Below are 17,862 nucleotides of genomic sequence, written 5' to 3'. Positions count from 1 at the left end.
TATAGGGAAATACCTTTTACTTATTTTTCTTTTTTTGTCTTCTCCTATGTTTTTTTTCTGACTTTTTAGTTCAAGTATAGTGGTTTATTTCTTTTTTGAGGAGCCACATTCTAAGTGCTAGCTGAGTGAATTTAGCAACAATCAAAAGTAGAAGTCAAAGAGAACAAGTTCCCATCAAACCAAATGTAGGAAACTCTTGTCAGTGCTAGAGATGTGCTGTATAAGCAGAATTCTTCTTTCAGCTGCTATTGAGGTGAAAACAGAAGCGTGACACAGGTTTATGAGGTGGTGTCAAGGATATTGTGGTAAGCATTTAGATGGATCAGAGCACTTAAAAAATCTCCTTCACATTTTCTTTACATATATATATGTATGTATGAATTTTTGAGCTACATTTGAGTGGTTTTGAACATAGTTCAAAATTTAACAGTAGAGGAAAAAGATATCAAGATTTATCTGATTTGGGGTCTAATACAGTACCTTTTTGAGTAATGAAAATATTTCTGAAACAGCTTTAAGCTCAGAAAAGAAGTACTACATGTCATCTGAATTGAAAAAGGCAGAGGTTTATGAAAAAGAAATGTTTGTTACTTTAGAGGTTCCTAGGTAGATCATTAAATTATTTAAGAGTCCTTTATTTTGTCATAACTTGGCTCTAAGCCTATTGATTTGCAACTTCCAGCATTTTCAGTGCAGTTCTTATGCTCAGGGAGTTCGTTACTTTTTGAAACAGTTGATGAAACTTCTCTTTGGCAGTTTCTAATATATAGATAGCCAAATGGATGATGGCTTAATGCATTCTGTCTTTAAGTAGGCATCCAGATAAAGCCCTGTTTCATTCTCAGATAAGAGACTCTTTGTTCATAGTGAAGGAAGTTATTACTCTGGTGGTTTTTTCCATGGCCTTAAAGCTTACTTCACTACAGAAGTAGTCATCCTGCAACTGTTCAAAATTTTTGTGCACAGGCAGGTACTGACTTTTTCATGGCCTTTCAAAGCTGTGTATAATCTGTTATTAAGTATTTGGAAGGCATTACTAAGAAAGACCAAGGGAGATTTTTTGTTCTTGCTGATACAAATATGCATTATTCTTGTCTTAAACACAGGCTCGTTACCTGTGCAGCATCAATTCATACACTGAGGTGGGGTATTTCTATTTTTTATTCTAGTTTGCTCCAAGTAGGGATCTGGGTGGTAATGCATAAAATACTGGCTCCCTGACCATCAAAGCTTTATGCTGTTTATACATTTCAACAAACAAATGCATCAGCATCCATTGGTTAGCAATTACATAACTTTTGCATTAATTAGTACCCAAAACCCTATTTGTTAGTTATATTCCTCACTTCCCACGTTAATTATTCTCTAAGTAGTGTTCTTCCTTCCATTTGAGTCTGGAGTCCATTCTGAGGAGGTGGTCAGTGTATCAATGGTTGCAAACTCTCACTGGATTAGTATCACCTAGAAGTAACCTATGTGCAGCTCAGTCAGTGTTAGGGGACTTTTGGGCAGGTAAGAACTTCACTTTTTATTACACTCTAAAAGAAATAAAGTTTGGAAGAAAAGCCTTACTTTATTTTTCTGGTTGCCATTTCTTTTCTTCTTCCATTGCACCCAAAGTAAATGTAAGATTTATGAAATTAGATTTAAAACAGTTTCATATTTTTATATGCTTAACCACAGGAAGAGAACTTCTTGAGTGGTTACTGTTCCTTGGTTAAGGAGCCAATTGAAGAGATCTGAATTCAGTAGCTCAGTCAATATATTTCTGTTTTCTGCAGGTCTGCTCACAGGTTATAGTGGTGTATTTCATAAACATATCAAACATAAATTATTTTTGTTTTGTAGGAGAACAAGAACTATATTTTAACAAAATAATAACATTTTCTTGGGGCTGTGACACTCAGGGTACCACTCCAAGCTGATGGTGATGTTTCAGTGAATAAATATCCATTGTAATCAGTTTAATTGGTGCAATACTGCAGAGTGCTGTTCTGAATTAAGCAGTTCTTACTGCTTATTAAATCAGCAAGAGAAATGTGGCAAGTGCTGTGTGATAAGTGTGACTCTACAATTAAAACAAAAAAAAAAGCGGAAAAAGAGAAGCAGTGAGAAAAAGAAATCAATATAGTAGTTGTCTGTCTTAAATGCTCTGTCTTTAACCATAATTCAGCTGTTCTCAAATGAACTTGAGTTTCTGGATATTTTATTATTTGTGTACATATATTGGAAGTCACTACCCTTCCCTTTTGCTGTCTCATTGCTGATGAGCTGTGTAGGAGTGTTTGTACAGGTTAATACAGACCACCTACTTGTAATCCAAATTTATGATCTTCTTTCACCGTGTCATCAATTATTTCCAGTAAAACAAAATTTGATTTTAAAAGAACTAGACCTATGAAGCTTACGAGATTGAATCTGCTGCACTGTCTGTGTTTGATGAATAGGCCCATAAATAATATTTCTTTTGTCCTTTATTTTATAGCTCAGTTCAGGCCTGCAGTAGCTAAGAGTTGGGTCTTCAATATGCTAGAAAGTATAAGCAAGGAAGTTTAGAGACACTGATTAACTGAGGTAGCAGTGGTATATATGTGTAGCAGATGATACTGCTAGTGGATATCATGTGAGATTTTTTTCATAAAAGACAGAACTTGGTGAATTTAGAAATAATTGGTTGATGCTTTCACTGTTCTGTCTCATATCAGACATTTGTTTCACAAACACTGTTTCATAGTATTTGTTATATATTTCATGTGAATTTTAGTCTTCATTAATAATTTCTGAAATCCATCTAAAGAATGATCATAGTATAAAAGTTTGGTTAAGCTGTGTGTTACCAGGAGCAGAACAGGTATTGCACACTTCATGTTAGAAAGGAGCACCAAAACACTCAGAACTGACATTCTGCTGCTTTGGGTGGGACATTTCTTGTAATTTTTTATTTTTAGTGGTTTTGTTCCTAAAAACATTGCTCCTAATGTTGAACAATTGAAGTTGATGTTTCTTGTGATACAGTTACTGTTGGCCGGTGTTTGTAAATCTGTAAATCACTGGTAGTACAGGGGTTTAATAATTGTATGATCATATCTTAAGTTAAAGAACCAAATCTTGTTCAGTTAACAAAGGCATTCTTGTCCCAGATCCAGACCACGCTAGAGTAGTAACACTACAAGCTATATCACAAAATGTTTAAAATGTATGAGACATACTTTGCTTAGTGAATTACCTCATATTTTAGCGTTCCAAAATTGAGTAGCAATTTTAAATTGAGCCAGCAATACTTTGCATCAATTTTCTAACCACCTGCAAGTACAAGGAGTTGTATCTGTAGGTACAAGTTTTCAAATAATAAAAATATTGATGAAAAATATATAATCAGTCATTTTTATATTACCAATACTTAGCTGATTTCATTTGAGTATTGTTTAGTAGTTTTCCAGTATAACTTTAATATAATGAATGGTAAGATTTCTTGCATATATCCTTGGATGTATTTTTCTGTAAGTAAAATGTTGTACTGTTTGGATAGGAGTGATGGTTTATTTAGTTGTTGAGCATTTCGTTTGTTTGTTTGTTGGTCAGTTTGTTAAGGCTTTTTTTAAACGTTTAATTCTTCATGTGTATTTATGACACCCTTTTGAGAGCCCTGGAGGTCTTCTCTTATTCTCTTATGCCTGTCAGCTCAAATACCAGGATTTACTGTGTTTCTGATTAGTAATGATTCATGGAATCATTAACAATTAGTAAACAACACATATATTAAAGGGATTCTTTCAATAATTGCCTCCCTTTTAAAAAATAATTTTCAGACTTTTTTTTTTTTAATCCACCCTTCTTTACCACTGTCTGTCAGAATTTTGTGCTGCCAGAGCTAAATACAAATTTTTGTAAATATCTTCATTATAGTTTTATAGGATGGATTTCAAAATTCCTTGCTTTTTAAAGCACAGGTCAAAACTACAGTTGTTTCTTTGTTGAGCTACCTTGATGTGGATTGAAATCAATGTATCTTTCTTTTCCTTCCTTCTGTCTTTCCATCCTCCCTCACTTTTTTCTAGTACTTCTCAGGTGGTTTTTTTTTCTCATATTGTTTATACTCTGATTCTAGTCTAGATCTAGACAGCACTTACTGAAGTGTCATTGGAGCAAGAAAGAAGTATTGCATGATAAATTCACAGGCTGGTGGAGCATGAGAAGCTGGGGAAAATAGCAAACATTCTCAGATTTCACTGAACAGCGCTTTCCTGTATTTCTTTATGTTCTATTCAATATGTTTAAAAAGGTGGAGGCTACAGTGTATCTATATAATGAAGCTAAATTGATCCTAAGTCATAAAACCCCATAAGGATGTAGTGTGATTCAAAGAAAATGAGTTCTATTGAAGATGAGGTTCACTTTGGAAAGAATCTGGCTTCATGTCACATCAGCCTGGAAGGTGTGCAGAGCCAGCGCATGTCTGTTCTCTGAATCCCCCTCTCCAGTTTGTTTTAGAACTAGACTTTCTGAAGAACAATGGTTTCTTCTCTATTTAAAAACTACCTTTTTTTTCTATACAGTTAAATTTAATAGAGTCCCATTTTATGTATTCAGTAGAGAGGGAATAATGATAAGTGAGGGTGATATTTAAGTTGTGCTTGGCTGCAAAGTCAAATCAGGAATATGGTTTAAACGTGGATTTCATGACATCCAAATCTTCATATCTTATATTTTATTTTGTGTTCTTATAGTGGAAGTCCATTATGAGAAGTAGTGTAATTGCAGATGAGTTCTAGGAAATTGAGCTGTTTTGGGTTGAGGTCTGACACGAAATAAAACCAGGTGAACTAAGTTCACATTTGAGAACTTCATTGGAGCTGGAGATGCATATAGTGTGAAGATGGAGGCTAAAGCCAGTTTACCTGAAATTGGTTTTTTTTTGTTTTAAATAAATAAAAATTGAAAATAATTAGAAAACAACAAAGCATTTGTGAACTTATTATTCTTACAGATTATTATGTATGGAATACACAACATATTATCACATTGTGCAAGTTTTACTTACGTTTCAAAGGACATCAATGTTAACTTTGTTACATCCTTTGAGAAGCACTGGTTGATTGATAGACATACTGCTTACACGTGGTACACAAACAGTTACATGTCCTGTTGAAGTGCTGTATACCAATATTTTTAGTCACTTGAATGCCCCAGCATAAAATACCTGCATACACATTCTGGCACATTACAAAGGAAAATATGCTGTGTTTTCCAACTGCTTCACTGTAGGTTGTATTTCCAAGGTGAAAATGTTTGTTACTGTCCAGGCTTTGCAGGTTAGATGTACTTTTTTACTTGAGTTCAATGATTTTGTCTTTTGTAACTGTTTTATTTAATTTGTCACAGTTGTTTTCAATATTTGCAGCAGGGATTTCCTCTGGTAAATAAAATAGACTTTTTTAGACTTTCCTGTCTAAGTGTAGGAAAACTTGTCCTCTGTCAAAAGACAGATACGCTTTTCGTGTTTGTTCTGGCTTAATTATTTATACTATGTATTTATTTGTGTCCACTGTTCTTCCACATGGTTTAATGCTGGCAATAGATTTTTCTTCCTTGTTTTTTCTATCTTCCTGCCACAGGTCTGTTGATTCAGCTGTGTGAGTCTGAAGGATTATTCATTTTAGGGAGTTGTCAATAAAGGGAGTTTAGATGGTGTTGAATAACACTTTCCTTTTCTACTCAAAAACAAACACAATGTCTTCTAATGCCCTTGTGTGTTGGGCTGTGCTTCATGCACCGTTGTGGCAGTGATGGAATGTGAATGTCAGTGGTTCTAAGCAGCTAGAAGACGTATAAAGTCTGTAGTAATTCTGGCACTGGTGTCTCATACCAAATGCTCCACAAAGGAAAATGAAATGCCAATTTCATGAGAGCACATTTTGTACTTACTAAATTTCGTTCTTTGAGTTTGCTGTTGCTGTTCTAGGTTGCTTTGATAGTAACTGAAGAGTGGATTTCAGTGCAAAATACCTGTTAATTTCCATTCCCTCCCCTTATTTAGTCTTCTGTCTCAATATTCTCAAGAGATTGGAATTTGTGCTTAATATATTTAAGTTTGTCTGTATCTTACTGCTGCTATTATAATGAAGGATTAAAATGGCTCCTAGTGTATGCATATTTTCATGCTTTGACACATATTTCCTAAGCACTGTTGTGATGATGTAGGCAGCTGAGCTTTGGTGTTTGTGGTCCTCTAGGGTATCCACTGCAGAATCAGTAGTGTGATCTTCAGCAGCTGTGATCTGAATTAAATGTGTCAGCTTTACAAATGTAAAGAGCAGAAGTAAAACAGAATTTAGTTCTTCAGATATGTAGTCATATCAGAGTACAACCGTCATAATTTCATATGAAGGAGAGGAATTGCTCTGGAAAATATGGGCATGAATGAGAGATGTTGCCATGTAGGTGCCTAATTAATCAACCCAGGTAGTCCGTTCAAATTTCAGTCATTTAAAATTCTACCAAAGTCCAGTAGAACATGCTGTTTCCCTATATTGTCAAAACAATTTTCTTGATAGTGGGAAAAAACCCCACCAGCCAGATTTTTCTGAAATTCCTGTTGTGAGGAGTTTAAGGTCATGTGTAGCTTTGACTCTATGTGGCTAGAGAAGTCTGTGACACGTGAATGAAACTCTAGAGCACTTATATATTATCAGTACCCATTATTCTCAAAAAGGGCCAGAAAATAAAAGTAAGGGGCAAAATTTTCATGTTGCATTCCTGTTTATCTGCTAGGGAAGTTTGTTTAAACCCCAAAAATTGATCAAGGTTTTTTCTTTAAAGAATGATTCAAGGGTTTTTTTCCTGTCTTCCAGTCTTATCAGTTGAGTCTAAGGTCTGTTGACAGTGGAGCTAGTGTAGGCATTTGACTGTGATTCTTTTACTGTGCAATGACACAAAGATTCATAGATAACTTTGTGTCATGTGAACCTGCTTTGTTGCTGACAGGAATTTGAGCAACTTCCAATTGCTCTGAACAAACAAGAAGTTTGATCTAATGATACAATTTTATAACACAAAAAAAACTAAGTAAATTAGCTTTTAAAGCTAATTATGGAACAGTTTCTTGTGTTCCTATTAATCTTGTTGCTTTGTTTATTCTCGAAGCTCTTTAATGCAAGGAAGCGTAACTGAAGGATGTCAAAGTACATCTCCATTAGTAACACTCTGATGGTTTGCCTGTGCATTGTGTCCAAGCAGCACAACTCAATCAATATCTTCCTTGCCTGGGAGAGTCAAGGGAGTGTCTGTGGCAAGCCAGGCTCCATGTGCACTTCAAAATATTCCAGAAATATTCCTGTGTTTAATTGAATTCTGTGCTTCTGAGGCTGGAGGGAAAAAGATGAGTTACCATTGTTGAATTTTGGAAATTCCCCATGTGTTTATGCCTCGAACTGTGGTCATGAGTTCATAAAAAGAAAGTCAGCTGGTTCTCACAGGCAGGTCTGGGGAAGCACCTCCTGTTTGCCTGCCTGCCAACCAAGATTCCTGCAGTACTCTTCACAGACACTTGGCACAGCTACAGAGTAAGGGCTAAGTTCTGCTTTACTCTTGAAACATAGGTTCATCTCCTTTATGAATAATAAATGTTTTCTCCACTTTTGCAACTTTATATTTTCTGCATAGAATGACTTTCAGGACATTTGCTACTGTGATAATTGATTGATCTGTGAGTTAATATTTGTTCCAAGTTATGATTATTAAAATAATTTCTAAATGAAATTTGGAGATTGAGCATTAGCACAGTAAATAGCTATGATGGTTGTTTTATTGTTTAAAAAGAAAATCTCAGAAAACATATTGTGCATCTTCTCAACTTGATCTGATGAAGAACACAAGTCAAAATGGTGCTGTTGGTGAATCGTTGTTAGAATAATTATACCATGTAAACGAGAGACAGACCAAGGATATTGGTTAAGATTCATACATTCTGATAGTTGATAAGTGAAATGAGTTAAATTCATACAAAGCTTTCTGTGAGTGTGGGTAACCCATCTTGTGAAGTAGTTGGTATTTGGTTTAGGTAGTTTTCTGGTTGCTTGCTCAGCATTTATTGAGAGGTGTACAATAGTGCTTTTGAGATTTTTCAAAATTTATAGTAAGAACTGCTGGATCTCTTCAGAAAATGCAGGATCAGACTGAATCAAGGTTAGTGGTTGTTTATGGAAGGTGAAGCCTCCAGGGTAATGCAGCAGTGAATAGGTCACAATGTTTGAGAGCAGTTCTATTTGATTTGCAGTTGGGTGTGGAAATGTGAATTATACCACCAGGAATGAAACTCAGAATAGCTTTGTTTCATAATATTTGAATGAGGGTTTTTTCATTATTAATAAAAGATGCACCAACAGACATTGATATCCTGTACATCCAATGTTAGAATTAGAAACAGTCTTAATAAAATGGAATTGATTTTTAGCTTTGGAAGAAAAGCCTGACTCCTTTTTTTGGGTTTGTCCTGGCTGTATAAAATCTTTCACAGTGCTGAAAATTTGTTGGTAAATGGATGAATATTACTGTTATTCTTGTTGTTAATATTATTACTATTATTAGTAGTAGTATTTAAAACCTCCATGAGAGCATATTTGCACTAACAGATCATTTCTGAAACAGAAGGTCCCTAATTTTGCTTTTCTTGGCAAATTAATCCAGAAACATGTTTAACAGATTCCACATCTCTTTAAAGATATTTTTTTTTCTTCTTAAATTGCACTGGAGCCAGCATGAAATGCTGGACTAGATGCAGACCTGCTATGAAACCGATATTCTTTTTTACTCCTTTTTTTTAACAGTAACTCAATTCCTATGGGTCTGCACATTATAGTTTAACTGAATCAATTATATTTAAGTGCACAGAAGTTGGTCATGTTTAACTTGTGCTGTTTACCTTTTTTTCTTTCCCTATAGGTATATTCGAATTGTTGGGACCCACAATACAGTGAACAAAGTTTTCCATATTGTGGCATTTGAATGCATGTTCACGAACAAATCCTTTACTCTTGAGAAAGGTCTGATAGGTAAGAGATAAAACCATTTTCCTTTTTTATGAACTAGTGTAAACACTTGTTTTAAAGCTGGCCATTACTGCGCTCTACTTCTGCTTCCATCCAGAAATCTCTAAATTGAGTTAAACAGTGTTGTAAGCATAGAATTAATTGGCTAATTCTTACAACTTCTGTGAAATTCTAATGATGCTGCAGGAATGCTGAAATTCAAATCAACCACTGCTGACAAAGCCACTTGTAGCTGAGTCAGTCAGTGCTGGCAATGTGATTTTTCTTTGCGTGTCACAGTATGGTTGCTCATGCCTCCCAGTAGGCTAGCCTGAATTCTTTTACAAGAATGGACTAAGCACTGAATTCTCTTACAAGAATGGACTAAGCACAGCTATTTATTGTAGTGATGATGGATTTGGACATTTAGGGCCTCTTATACAGCCTGGTTACAACTGCTGAAAGTAAACTCTCATGTGTTCATTTCCCCCCAAAGAGTCATAGACATGCTTAGCCATGGCAGAACATTATATCAGCTGTGTTGCTGTTGTTCTCAGAACACCACGCTGATAGAGCTCTCTTAGCTCTGGGCAGCTTATATAACACTGATTTAAGTACCTTTGTGTTGCTTAAGGTAGAAATCCCCTACAGACCAATGGTACTGAATGATAAAATGTGTCACAGAAAGACTTAATATTGATTTCTTTTAATATTGATCATTAAAATGGGGTGGTTTCTGGGCTTTTTTCCATATAAACTCACAAAAGTCAGATCCTGAAGTTCATTGGAGAAAGTGTGTTTAGTAGTTGTCTAGGGGAGATTTCCCACAGTTTATTACTTAGGGCACAAAATGAAGATTTTCAGCAAAATTCTCTGAGTTCATGCTGGTTTTAAACATATATTTAAATTTTAAATATGTACCCGTGACAGATGGAAGGGAAAACAGTTTTCAAAATAGGAGGAGAAGATAGATTTTTAGCAAGACACATTCACTTTATTCATATTTACTTTTTCTCTGAGAAAAAGTAGCCTTGAAAAAGTAGTATGTAGCCTTGAAAAACCAAGACCCAATTCCTCCGGCCTGTTCCCCATGCATTATACAAAGACAAATCAAAAGCCTTCCCTTTGTTTTAGGTAGTGTGCAAGTAGCATTGCAATTGTTATTGACTTCAAAATAGAAAAAGCAGTAAGGAAAAACTGTGTTAAAAGAAAATATGTCCCTTCAGTAAGCTAGTTAGCAGAGAAACAAAGTATCTCAGGTTTGATAAAACCTTTAAGCTAAATTTCATAGTTAGCCCTGCCCACCATGAATTTTTAAAAACTTCATAGAAAATCAGTTAGTGTGTACAAATATTTGTATGTATTTGATTTCAGATGATCAAACTTGTTTAGTAAATGCTGAATTTTGAACTTAAATAATTTTGAGTGTTAACACAAAGATTGTTTGATCATAAGTAGTCAAGGCAGTAAATCCATGCATTTGTGTAAGTGAACTTATACTGAAAGTGACTCATCTTTCATAGACTCAATTATTTTTACTGGCTGAGTGATCATTCTGGTGAGACAAACTATTTGATCTATTTTAGCACTTCTTAAGTTTCAGAGGTAATCTAGGGGATAGAGATTTTATATGGCTTTATTAAAAATTCTTTGTGAGAATGGTTTTGTAGAATCTTACAGGTGAATAGGGCTTGGGCAGCATAATACTGAGGGCTTCTGGTGTTACTGTTGACTGTTAATCAAGGGCAGCTTTGCTGTTCTTCAGTGTGGGTCAGTCAAGCTGTTGTACATATAAGTCATTTGAAGTGATCAACAGTAAGGAAAGAGAGGGGCCTGTAGGTTTACACAGCTTTTCATATCATATTTTTATATTTATATAACACTGTATTTTATATTAGTCAATACAATTGGTAGAAAGTTAAAAGTAAGAATTTGGGGAGTAGTTAATTGAAAGTGGGATGTGGATAGTCTTCCAACTGTCAGTGAGGCACCAGCAGTTGTATACATGACCCTGCAGAGTTTATGGTGAGAAAGATAGAAATGGAAAGATCTGGGGACTAGCTGAGGCCAGTCCAGTTGTGAAATTAAGCAGGGACACCTATGGCTGTTTGATGAGAGTTTTTGGCCTTCAGTATTGCCTATTCAAATATATTCTCAGCAAAGAGATGATATATCTATTCAATGCTTTCTTTCAGTGTGATGATTACCGTAAGGTGCCATATTGTATGGCTCCTGCAATCAAACAGACTGTAAGTCCAAGGTCCACTTGTGTAAAAACTCAGTATGAGTACCAATGGGTTGGCACAGATTTATTTTATTACTGTGATGAAGATTTGTAATGTTTGTTTCTGCTTCTGAAATGACCAAATAGGATAAAGTGAATTGAAAGCAGTTAGGAAAAATCAACAAAATATAAGAAAGTGCAGTAATCAGAGTAGATTGCTTTCAGTGGATTGACTGAGTAGAGAAACTTTTATCTTAAACCCTTGAAAAGCAGTTCAATAGGTTCATTGCTTATCCCATATGATATTAAATACGGTATTAAATTAGGTTAGAATAAGCACAGCTGCTGTTTCTATACCCTCTTTTATTAAAAAAAAAGTATTGGTCAGCCCTTGAAGGCCATAAGGTCCTTTCAAAAAGGCTTAGTGACCCCTACTTCTACCAAAACAACACTGAGGATAAGATGTGAAGATTTGTCATTTGAAAACTCATTCCAAAGAAATGAGACCTCTGAGGTATTTGGTTAGAGATGTTATGTAGAGACTTGAGAAATTATTTATTTAATTTTTGTGAAAGAAACTGAACTTGATCAGAGAGCTGTGTATATGTAAAAAGCGTAATTTATCAGATATATTACTACTGGTACATAATATCTATGTGATGGCTGTCACCATACAGTCAAGATTAGAAGGCTGGTAAACAAATAATAAAAATGAAGTGCTGTTTCATTATAACAACAATTTTATGTTGTTGTGTTTCTGTGTACAAAATTTTAGTGAAAAATTATTAACTTGACATTTTACAATTAAGAGTCAATGTGGAAGGTGATTTATACAGTTACTTTGTACAATACTGGATATGGTGCTGACACAACACAGTGGTAGCTGAGTAGCACTTTGGAAGCAAAAGTAGCAGAAAATGCTCTTTATAGCACTGTCTGGTGCTTAAGTGTTGGTTTACAGTTTGTTGTCTTGTGAAATGAAGTGACAGAAAGGAATGTAATCATATAAAATTATTTCCCTAATGCAGATATTAAGGTTGAGATGTATTTTTCTTTTTGGCATAGTATTATTTCTAAATGTGTACGTTAACAGTTTTCCATATTAAATTCATAATATTAACATAACTCTTTCATTTAACAGGGATGCAGATATTCTTTAATCTCACAATCATAGTGCTTGCTTATAATGAACTTCTGCTTTTGAAATTTTGAATGGCCTTAAGCCATTACTATTTAATCTAGAATTCAAAACAAAAGAACATTTTCTCAAGTATGAGACTGCTTTGGAAGCAGTACCTGGTGTCATGTGATGTATTGTAAAATGTTCTAATTGCCCAGTGGCAAGAAGTTACAACAGCAGTTAAAGAACTGCTTCTGTGCAAGGCCTCTTTAGGTTTCTAGGAGTTTTCTTCCCACTTTAGTAGAGGAAAAAAATCCTCTGTTTTGCCTCAAATGGGAAAAAAATTGTGTAACCTCAGTATCCTTTAATCAATGCTCAGTGCTGAGGGGCAATCAAGGATTATGTGGGCTTGACCAACCTTCTGATTTTGAGCCTGGGAAGGGCATTGTGGATGGTTTTTCCATGAAGCAGTGTTGGTCTGTAGTCTGTCTCAGTCTGTCAGACTGTCTTGTAATGTGTACTATACACATTAAAGAGAGAACAGTGAATAATGACTGAAGAGCAGAAGATGAATGTAAAAACACTGGAATGTCCTTGGTCACCCTCTGAGGAATGCTGTTCAGTTCTTAGGAATCATCATGAACCTTCATTTGTGTGCTGTTCAATGCCTTAGGAGACTTGTTTTAAAAGGGATAAAATGATACAAATAAATATTCACTTGTCTTTTACTCTGGCAGTTATTTAGAAAACAAAAAAGAACAAACAAAACTGAATGTGTAAAAGGGAGAAACCAGTCATATCAGTTTCCTGGTGTGTGGTTCAGCTTTGTAAAAGATTGCTTTGTCTCTCCCCAAGGAAGCAGTGAAAGATGCTGGGTTTTGTCTAGTTTAATGTTGACTCCACACAAAGCTATCATATTTTGTTTTTTCCCTTTTGAAAAGGGTCACATTTTTCCAAAACAATGCAGGCTTACGCAGCAGTATAATTCAGCTCTGCTGCAGACATAGCTTTAGGAAATTGTGAAAAATTGAAGACAATCTAAACACTGCAGAATTTTTTTTTCCATTTCTGCAAGAAACATGGTTGGTTTTGAGATAGATCTGTTTATATGGTTCCAGGTTTTTTTGGGGTTTTTTTAAATCCTTTTCTGTCTGTTTCCAGTGCCATAAGGAGGGATACACGCTTCCTAAAACAACTGATATTTCTGACAGCCCTGTACAGACACAATGTTTAATGAAAGAGCCCTGTAGCAGCCAATTAGTTGGCAATGAAAAGTATGGCCAGTTCTAGTGACTTGAATGGTTTTGTTCTAATTTACTGGATTAGGAATCACAAACTGTAGTAAGTATCAAGTGAAAAATCAGCCTTCTCTGAAGTTTTTCTAATACAATTTCTGACAGTTGGACAAAAACACGTATTAGTGGGGTTTTCTTTTCCAGCTGAATATGGCTTGCAGAAGGCTTTTCACTGAAACAGATGAAAATACTGTTGATGTTTGTTTGAAGTTGATTTTTTTTAGCTCTTTATTTTTTTGAATAATTTAATTGAAGTTTCAAATTAAATATACTAATTTCATCAGCAAGTTTCAACTCAAGAAAATAAGAAAGAGTATGTTGAATGAAAGACAGAACATATGGCTTTACTTTTAATTAACTGAAAAGTCTCTAGATTTCTCTTTTTTTCTACCATGTAGCAAATAAACAAGGGCTAATTCATATATTGAATAAAGATTATACTTAACAAATCTTTTGGCATGTGGAAAATAATAAAAGCAAAATGCCTAATACCCCTTTAATTCTTTAATACAATATGATCAAACTCTGAAATAATCCTTGCATACTTAATTCCCTTTTTCTTTAGTCTCAGCTTTCTGTTTTCCAACCAGCCAGGAAGGAAACTTGTCAGTTTAGTAGATGTTCAAGGAGAGAAGGAATGCAATTTTAAAGTTAAAAATTTAACGATTGGAAGCTGAACATTTAACAGATATAATCATGAGAGGAAAATCACTCCTTCATACTAACTAAAAATTATGTTTCTTCTAGTGTAATTTCTTGTTTATAGTTTCTTCACAATGATAGTTTTGTGTCTTAAGAGAATTCCCTAAAATGAACAGTTTTGTTGCAATGATGACACATAAGCAGAGAACTTTTGACTATTGCCTAGAGTGCAATATATATATATATTCAACAGTCAATAATGCTTTAAATTGCTGCTTTCCTACAAAATAAGACTATATAGTAGTTTTATCGGCCGTCTCCCTGTACGTTTATTTTCATAATTTATTTAAGGTTTATTAATGGGTGGTTTTGTAAACCAGTACAAATTCCCACTTTGTTCTTTTCCTTTCTGTGTTGCAAAAAATTGAGGATTTTCTTTCATTTCCCTACCCACCCAGTGAAGTCACAGTGGATGGACAGAAAATGAAAGCTGACTTGTCCAGATTGAGAGATGAAAGGAAGTAGTCTACAGTCAGATATGGAAGCCACTTGGCAGCAGCAGCAGCATTAACTTTTTTTTCAGAGTGCTTCAGGAAAAAAAAAATTCTTGTGAAAAATCAAGTATGCTAAAAAGACAAAGAGAAACAAGGTTAAGGAGTGATAAATATGGCTGAAGGTACAACACACTTCTGGTACATTTTTATCTTGGAAGATCTCTAAGGACAGTCAAAAAACATATCTGACTTATCTTTAAATATAGTCAGTATAGATGACCCTTAGGCCATGTTTTGAAAATTGCAATCCTTTATAAAAATACATTGCTAGAATTATATATACTGAGAGTTCTTCATCACTCCATACCGCAGCATAAGACAAAGAGACAAGAAAGTAAGTTTTAATAAATGTTTGATGCTGCTGTCCTGTAACCTCAATCATCTTCTCCTTTTGTTTGCTTACAGAATGTGTTTGCTTTGCTAACACACGTCTTTCCTGTTCCATAAAAGCAAATCAGACTTTTCAGCCCAAAACTGTTGTATGAACAGTAGGAAAAAAAAATTATATTTGTAGTCTTCACTTTTCTTTTCTCTCACAATATTTGTTACTGTAAGAGCTGGATACCTGGTGGTGGATTAAAAAAAAAAGGAAAGAAAAATAGAAATAAGACTGTTGGTTTTGACAGTTTCTATTTGTAAATAAGTGACCTAAATGGAAGCAGATATTCTAATGGGAAAAAGAAAGAAAACCAAAAGACTTGAAAATATAGAACAGAGTCCCCACCAGATGGTACTTTTAATAAATTTATCAAGCGTATATAAAAGATGATAATGAACATTCAAACTAGGGAGTGGCAGACCCCCTAGGGAAAAGGAACAGGATGTCACGTTCTGCACACTTCAGTTAGTCAGAGTCACTTTCTAATTAGCTGTTGTAGGGAAGACCACAGAATTATGTTAAAACCACACCAAGACCGTTTCTGTACAGTTTTTAAGGAGTTTGACTAATCAGGGTAGCATCTTTTTAGGAGGGTCGTGGATTAGTGCAGAAATCTGAACGTGAGAAGGAGCAGGATGACGCTTACAGGGCACGCAGGCAAAATATTGCGTGAACTGAGCTGCACTACATTCAGTTAATCACTGAGCTCAGAGTGTGTCTGGAATATGCCATGGAGTCTCAATATAAGCATTGATTTTGACTCCTTTACTCATTTTCTTTTTTACCAAGATTGCAATAGCTTCCTCTTCCTATTAAAAAAAAAAACAGGTCTATGTAGAAGATGCCTTAAAGCCTATATAAAATGAATACACAAATATGTTCCTTTACTCCCAGGGAGGAGAGAAAGGAAAGGAAGTCAAGACAAATTTTAATTCAATGCCAATACTCTTAGTTTGCAGTGTTAGGCTTTGCTTTATTCAGATTGTTCCCAGTGAAGTACTTCTAATGTCTAACACCTGCTCTGCCATGAGAATCTGGGATTTGTTGAGTGCGTCTTATCAGTAATAGGGGAATCAGGAGATTTCTAGAATAGTAAAGTGGTGGTTTTAGTAATTTTTTATGAGCAGACAGAGATGATAGTGTATTTGGTAATGCAGTAGCTTTTCCAGAACTGGTTGTTTTTCCACTGCTTTGGATTACTACTTGGCAGTGATCTTTCAGTTTCTTCCCATATGTTTTTTAAGGTGTTTTGGTTGGTTAGTGGCTTTCTGAAGATTATGCTTCTGACACTAGTAACACAGTGAAATCACAGAATCCTAGATCTTCATGGAAAATTATCTCTTCCTGCATGCTGAAGACTCATACAGTTACCTCTGAAATTTCTCATAGCTATGTTCCAGCCATTTTTGAATGTTGTAGTGAGGGAGGATTCATCATGAAAACAGGAATCAGTGTACCTGTGGTGTATCTGTACCACTTGTTCATAGTTCATTTTATGTGAGTTAAATTTCCTTCTGTTGATCATATTTTCTTTTTTTTTTTTTACCAGTTCTTCTCCAGAAGTAAAGACCACTGGCATCTGAGCTGTTTTTTGACTGTATGTCTGTCATCTTTGTGTTTTTAATTTACAGTTCCCACTGAAAACGTTGCAACAATTGCAGACTGTGCCAGTGTGATTGAGGGTGTAAGTCGCAGTCGCAATGCCTTATTGAATGGAGACACAAAGAACTATGATTGGGATTCTGGATACACATGCCACCAGCTTGGGAGTGGAGCTATTGTAGTGCAGCTGGCACAGCCCTACATGATTGGATCAATACGGTAGGAGGATTTATTTTTCTCTGAATTAGGGGCTGGCCACAGTGAAATTTTTCCTGAGCAGTTATTTTCTTTAGAATGTATGACATTTGGAAATGACATTAATTAGGGGGCTAGTTTAGTAGTTGTCACTTGGCTTCTTACTTCAGTATAACAGGCATATAAATGTGTGGATTATATGTCGAGATACAGAGTGCAATTGCAGAAAATAATACTTTCCAGAGGCATAATAGTAGTAACAGTCAAATTATAAGATTAAAGTTATATACTTATTTTAAAATAGAATTTAATTGCAGTCTCACTTATGGTTAAGTAGGTGCAGTTACTGTTATCCACTTAATTCTGAAAACAATTTTCTTGAAGAAAATCATCAAGTCAGTCATCATCATGTCAAGTCAGCTAGGCTTCCTTTTTGCTATACAATTACTGCTAGTTTTTACTTAAACATGGAGGGTGTAATAAAGGTACAGAAACCTGAATATTGATTTACAAGGCTGAATGAATGTGTTTAGATTAGATTGAAGTTCATTGGGCTCCTTCTCCTGTAAATGTGTGTATACATATGAAGATTTTGGCTGGTGTAGAGACCTAGGAAATAGACAGGAGAGACGGCTTTTTCACAGGTAAAAAGAAAAATATTCTAGCCAACTTCAGATTCTCTGACTATAAATGTCTGGGGTGTTTGTTTCATAAAATCAGGCATACAAAACCTCATCTTAATGGGGTAATGGTCTTTGTAAATTTAGACTGTGTAGTCAGGGACTTAATTTGTATGCTCTGTGACAGAGAAGTAATGATTTCTGA

At 35.0% G+C, this 17,862-nt stretch overlaps 1 protein-coding gene across 1 annotated transcript in view; it reads left to right on the top strand.

The window, feature by feature from the left end:
• Positions 1 to 17,862, top strand: part of BTBD9 (BTB domain containing 9) — a 113,943-nt gene that overhangs the window by 59,796 nt on the left and 36,285 nt on the right. The window contains exons 8-9 of the mRNA XM_084203409.1: positions 8,941 to 9,050; positions 16,872 to 17,061. Coding sequence (XP_084059535.1) covers positions 8,941 to 9,050; positions 16,872 to 17,061 — 300 coding nt within the window. The remainder of the gene's footprint in view (positions 1 to 8,940; positions 9,051 to 16,871; positions 17,062 to 17,862) is intronic.

This window comes from Fringilla coelebs (genome assembly GCF_963513975.1).
Source record: "Fringilla coelebs genome assembly, chromosome: 3".
NCBI classification, from domain to species: domain Eukaryota; kingdom Metazoa; phylum Chordata; class Aves; order Passeriformes; family Fringillidae; genus Fringilla; species Fringilla coelebs.
This window is presented reverse-complemented; position numbering and strand designations above follow the sequence as displayed.